Genomic DNA, 6,306 nt, shown 5'->3' with positions numbered 1-6,306 from the left:
TCTGTCCTGATGGAAAGACTGTCCTGATTCCTTTCTTGCCTATTCTCTGAGGATTTCAGCAACTCCAACTGTTCTTCTCTTCAAAGACCAACTGCTCCTTGGTCACACTTTCCTTGCAAAGAGCCTCCAGACCTTTTAGCATTTGAACAGCTACTCACTGCTGCCTTACCTTCAGGTATTAAAATAATGAAATTTGGTGGGGGTTTTTTTGTTTGTTTGGTGGATTTTTTTTTTTTTTGAGAGGGGGTTTGTTGTGGGTTTTTTTTGGTAATGAAATTTTGAGATGAGACAAACACAACTCAATAAGACAACTGCTTACTCTGCATGGGTCTGCATTTTGACAAGCAGTAATTCTGAAGTTTATGGTTCACTGGATGAACTGGTCCATCAATATTCCTCAAAACCTTTGTGTAAAGGCAGCAATAGTTCCTCTCATTTTCCTTACTACCTGTTTCATACAAACTAAATCTTTTGCCCCAGCCATGGTGCACTGGCAGATTCATACTCATGGATACTCCACCCAAGGTTTTTAATTCTCCTTCACAGCCCCCCAGCTTTGGCAATATCTTACATTTTCCTTTTTATTTCTGTTGCTAAATGCATTTTCTGAACCTTTTCTGACCTTTTGGGCAGAAGGGCCATAAGATTGGATGTTTGGTTAGGTCTTTGATGCCTTTCTTTGAGTGATGGAAGAAGAGGGAGTGAGTCTCTGGACTTTGCAGTCCTTTATGATTGCACTGGGCTAGATCTACATCCCTGGGATAACTCTTCAAATTTTGCATTCATTGCTCCTCTACTTTATATTCTTTTATAGCTGACAGGCGGGAAGGAATTGGTGTCTGTGGCTGGATCCTGGTTTCCCTTTCATTCCTCCTGGTGCTTATTACCTTTCCTATTTCCATCTGGGCATGTATGAAGGTAAGCTCAAGGGATCTGAGGTACATAAGAATACTCTGTTATCATTGGTGTTATTTTTTTTTTAATCAGTTTAGTTAAGACAAGGCACTTTAAATTTGCTTTTTGGAAATCATAAGGGCTTGTAGCAAAGATGTGTTCTGGGATGAAGATCCATGTTCTTTCACTAACTTTCTGTATCACCACAACTTTCTTGTTTAATTTCTTCCAGTCTCAACTTCCGTCATCAGATAAACTTCTCTGACTTACAATATTGGGAAAATAAATCTACAGACTTTTCTAAAGAACTCATTTCTGATGCTGCTAGCAATAGGGATTAACACAGGAAGATGGGAACATGTGGCCCTGCATTGAGAAAAACTGCATAGCCTAACCCCACACGATGCCCCTTCAGGACATGGGCATAATAATTTCAAGCAGTTTTAAGGCGTGAATTACCTGAACTCCAGGCCTTCAGTAGCTGTGATGCACTAACTGAAGTAGTTAGCTAGGCTACCTGAGGTGAGACACGGTTTGCCTACAGCTCCTCTCAGTGTAGTGCTGATGTTGAGAGAGCACTGGGATAGCCTCATTAGATCAGTGGCAATTCTTTCATATTTGATCTGTTTTTTAACATATTTGCAGGGCCAGGGTCTGAGTTTTTTTCAGCAAAACATGGAGTAAGTAGAAGTTGTAAAACACCTAGTGGTTTGCAGCTTTGTTGCCTCCTATATTATTTCTTCTTTTTTCACGTTTAATATGTATGCCAAAGATTAAATAAATCAGACCAGAGAGTAGAATTAGTTGTAAAATTCTAAACTTTAAATTTTCCAGGTTATCAGAGAATATGAACAAGCTGTTGTATTTCGTCTGGGACGTATACTGTCTAAGAAAGCAAAGGGAGCAGGTGAATGCACGCAGTTTTATTCTATTAAAATCCACCAGCTTTATTTGTTTTATTATGATGCACTCTAATCACATAAAGAATTGCAGAGGTTCATGAAATCCTTCTTCACAGCATAGAGGGGACTGAGAAGGTTCTCTCTACTGCAGTTCCTTTACCTGCAGACTATTTGCTTTTCTGAAGAGAAGATAAAGCCACCCTCCCGTCACAGCACAGAAGTTTGAGTACCTTGATACCAGGTATGGCTTTGCTGTTGAGGAGATTGGACAACAAAAGGCTGAGCTCATGCTGCAAACACTGTCAGGGGACTGCAGAGAGATTTAAATGCAGTGTTCAGGTCTGCCACGGTCTTTTATAAGTGACTGTTGTGGCCTTTCTCCCTGTACCTCACTTCCAACACTGCTTGTTGTTGCCAACTCCTTAGCTGTCCCTGCTTTGAAAATGGTAAATGTGTCAGGGCCAAGATATTGGGCATCTATGTAGAGTTTGTTACAGTCACTTCACAAGCTCAAAACAAACCCAGTATCATGAGGTGTTTGTGTTGGTGCATTATCACCTCTGTGCAGTGAAACTGGGCAAACTGGAAGTTGAAATAACAGGAAAAAGTCCTTTTCAGGTACTGTCCTTCCTCTTGTATAATAGTTATGAGGTCAAAAGAGCAGCTGGGGCCGGTGCAGAGCTCTTCTTTGTGGCTCTGGGCACCAAACCAAAATGCTGAGACTAGAATAGTTGTATCCAGTCTCCCTCTCCAGTGAATGAGAGTGGGGACTTCTTCACAGGATGGATCATATCTTGGGACAATGTTTCTCATGTGGGAACCATGCAGGAATGGATCTGGGGACTTCTTTCCTGGGTACAGATGTATCGACACATAAATGGCTTATGATTTAAAAAGGGGAAACAGAACAAAGGCATGGATGGAATTTTTGCCAAAAGTCTCATGGCAGATTTAAGACCAGAGTTACAGTCTGCTCATTGCCAGAGCAGAGCCTTAGGTCATTAAGCTCTAATGAGTTCACATTATTTGCAGATATCTGCATTTCCCAATGTTATTTGAAAATGCAAAACCTCACTGTTGTCACCTCCTGTAGCAGAAAGAGCTTCTATAATAACAAGGTGGGCTCATTCTCCACCGTGTGGATATTTCCATCCATTTGCTTTGTACAGTACAGCTGGTTCTGGACTAAACTTTCAGAGGTGTTTCATCTAATTATTTCTATTTTTATTTTTCAGGTATAATCCTCATACTTCCATGTACAGATACATTTATCAAGGTTGACCTCAGAATGGTTGCCTGTAAGATTCCTCCACAAGAGGTAACTATTCTCTAGCAGCCATCTAAGCCAGAAACAAAAGATGCAACTGATTCATGGCATGATCAAAAAAAAAATTAGCTTCTTTGCTGTATCTTGAGTTTCAAACTGCTGACAAAATTTCTTCTTGCCCAAAGAAGTTGTGGATGCATCATCCTTGGAAGTGTTAAAGGCCAGGTTGGATGGGGTGCTGAGCAATCTAGTCTCATGGAAGGTGTTCCTGCCCATGGCAGCAGGGTTGGAGCTAGATGATCTTTAAGGTTGCTTTCAACCCACACCATTCCATGACTCAGCTTATAAAAATACGAGGATGCAGCATTGCAGTCAAGCTGATGTTCAGAACTGTGAGATAAAAGACAAGGGAAGTGGGATACAAGCGTGCATGGGAGACAGAGAGAACAATAGAGGAGCAAGTACAAAATTCTCAGTTGTAAATGAATGTCCTAATGAAATTGGATCTGACATGGAACTCACCCTTCTAAAGAGCTTTCTACATGTTTCTGAAAAGGCAAATTACATATGGGAAACAAGTCTCCTTAAATTAACAAGAATTTGCAGACAACATCCACAAAACTTAGACCCAAACAGAAATGGAGGAGTGTATCTTTAGGCATTTTATTGACAAATATTGACTGAAGAACTTAATTGAAGAATTAGTTGCTGAGAAATCCTGTCCTGATAAGGTTTTGTCTCTGTGTGACCCCAACCCTATGGCAGAGCAATGCTTCTGCTTGTGGAGTTGGTACTGCTGTCCCCTTCCTTAGACAAAGAGCGGAGGGCAAAGAGAAAGCTCCAGGGCCCCTTTGGCCTCAAGGATTGCCCATTGTGTTCCCCAGAAGCTGTTTCTTGGAGTATTATCTTTCCATAATCACAAAGAGCCTTTTCTCAGAGTGCAGGTTGCAGGGTTGCATGGGGTGAAATGAAAAATTGCTTGTCCAAAACGCAAGGCTGGAAGGAAGACGTTGCAGTACTTGTGCTGTACAAGGCTTAGCAGGTTTTGCCAAGGCTTCTACAGTGGTTGGCAGGGCTTCTGGGAAGCATTTGCTTGCAGGCAAAAGATGCTGAGGAGAGAAGAGATAGCGGAGCATCAGTGCTCTGCTGAGGCCAGCTGCCTGCTGAGCCCCAGGGAACTTGTCTGGCAAAAGATGACACAGCACTTCTATGAATGCTTTAATATTTTTTTCAGTTTCTTCTCACAATTCTTTTCACTTTTCATTTTTGTTTCAATTTGCTGGTGTTTCTTACATTATTTAGTGGAAATACCACAGATCTTCCAAGGTGCATGTAATGTTTAAAATCATTAATGAACCTTTCTACAAGAAAGGAAGAGGATGGCCATCATGTATTATTGCAGAAGAAATTAATTCAAGTTATGAGATTTGCTTACTATTGAAACTGTGCTTTAGAGGTTATGTACAACATCTTGTCCCAGTTTAAACATTTGTGGTGCTGGAGAGCTGTCTTGAAGTAATTCCTCAGGGTAATGACCAGGAAATCAAAAGAAATTCTTAGTTTCTTTGAATTATTAGGGCCTTTGCCTCACTGAGGGGTAAAAAAAAAAATAATTCCCCTTCCTAGGCAAAGGATGTGTTATTGGATCCTTCTCTAGGTCTTTACATTTCTCAAATGCAGATTCTCTCAAAAGACGGTGTTACTGCCCGAGTTGATGGGGTGGTGTGCTACAGGATCTACAGTGCTGTCAGCGCTGTTGCTAACGTCAGTGATGTCCACTCAGCAACCTTGCTTTTGGCACAGACAACCCTGAGGAACATTCTGGGTAAGCAGAGCTTGGCTCAGCTGCTGGCAGGTCGTGAGGAGACTGGACGCAGTATCCAGGTAAATCTGGCTCTCAAAATTCGCTGACAAGCACTGACAAGGGAGATGTGTTCTGGGGATTGGCAAATTAGAAATACTATCTCTTTCTTTTTTCAACAATGATAACAAAATTTCCCTTTATTGTTTTTTCTCAATTACACATCTCATTGATTAGGGTCAGAAAGAGTTATTCTAAAGGTATTTCCCCAGGTTCTTGTAACAGAGTTATCTCTTATCAAAAAGCAATTAAGATTTTGAAATTATCCAGTGACCTAAATAAATCAGGTTAGTCTTGCACAGAGGCCGCTGCAAGCATGGAGAAATGTTTGCTGCTCGTGGGATGCTCTGTCTTGAGCAGACCCTTGATTGAGGCAAGGCTTGTATCTTCTGTCATTACAACTAAGAGTACAGAACAAGTTGGTTTATGCTTTAAAATGCCATCTGGTTACTTTCTTTATTTGGCAGCCAAGGAAGGAGCAGAGAAGAAATCCAACACCTGATTTAGTATTTTCAGTCAGAGGCAAGGCATAGTCAAATCAAAGAGAGAGTCTACCCCTCTCCAGCCAGCAGAGTGGCCTTGGGCAGAGCCAGGGTCACGGTGGTGGCATGAATTGCAGGAGTGCCCAGGAGCCAGAGCACAGAAGATTGTGCCAGTGCTGCAGGGCTGTGCCGTGCCTTTCACCCATAGTGTACAGCATTGTGCTGCTAAGGAAGTTGTTGTAGTATTTCTTTGTAAAAGGGAGAAGTTTGGTAAGTGCCCAGGTAAAGCGTGGGAATCATAATTTTGGAGGCAGTAGAAAAGCCACACAGGTGACACTGATGTCACTCAGCAAGTGTTTCATAAGACTGTGGTGCTCACCATATGCACACCATGCTGCATGCTTGTATCCTTGGAGGGTCTGTCTTTCTGCTGTCCAGGTTTGCATTCTACCTGTCCTTCTATCCAAGTAGCAGGGTACATTGTGTGGCTTTCTCTCTGTGCTCTTTGTGGTGTGTTGTGTGTTTATCCCTAAGGCTATACTCAACAGTGCCACAGAGCAGTGGGGAGTCAAAGTGGCCCGTGTGGAGATCAAAGATGTCAGAATTCCTGTGGCCATGCAGAGGGCAATGGCAGCTGAAGCAGAGGCTGCTCGAGAGACAAGAGCTAAGGTGAGACCAACAGCAATGTCTATCCCCAAGCACTTGTTTCCATAGAATTGTTTGGGTTGGAAAAGACCTCTAAGATCGCTGAGTCCAACCATTAACCCAGCACTGCCAAGTCTACCACTACACCATCTCCCTAAGCACCACATCTGCACATCTATTAAATATCTCCTGGGTTAGTGACTCCACCACTTCCCAGGCATCCTGTTCCAGTGCTTGACAACCTAACTTTTTTCT

General features: G+C 42.2%; 1 protein-coding gene across 1 annotated transcript; it reads left to right on the top strand.

Moving 5' to 3' along the window:
* Window positions 1-786: 786 nt before the first annotated feature.
* LOC114073065 (stomatin-like protein 3) lies at window positions 787-6,075 on the top strand (the record flags this gene model as incomplete). The annotated part of the gene is made up of 5 exons (XM_027910858.1): window positions 787-918; window positions 1,729-1,801; window positions 3,032-3,114; window positions 4,744-4,947; window positions 5,941-6,075. Coding segments are annotated over 5 exons (627 nt in total), but the record flags the coding sequence as incomplete, so codon positions are not given.
* Between the last annotated feature and the right edge of the window lie 231 nt (window positions 6,076-6,306).

Source organism: Empidonax traillii, unplaced genomic scaffold (genome assembly GCF_003031625.1).
Source record: "Empidonax traillii isolate 1590-97213 ecotype Southwest subspecies unplaced genomic scaffold, ASM303162v1 scaffold5175:size8806, whole genome shotgun sequence".
Classification (NCBI taxonomy): domain Eukaryota; kingdom Metazoa; phylum Chordata; class Aves; order Passeriformes; family Tyrannidae; genus Empidonax; species Empidonax traillii.
The sequence above is the reverse complement of the archived record's forward strand: the minus strand, read 5'-3'. Positions and strand labels throughout refer to the sequence as shown.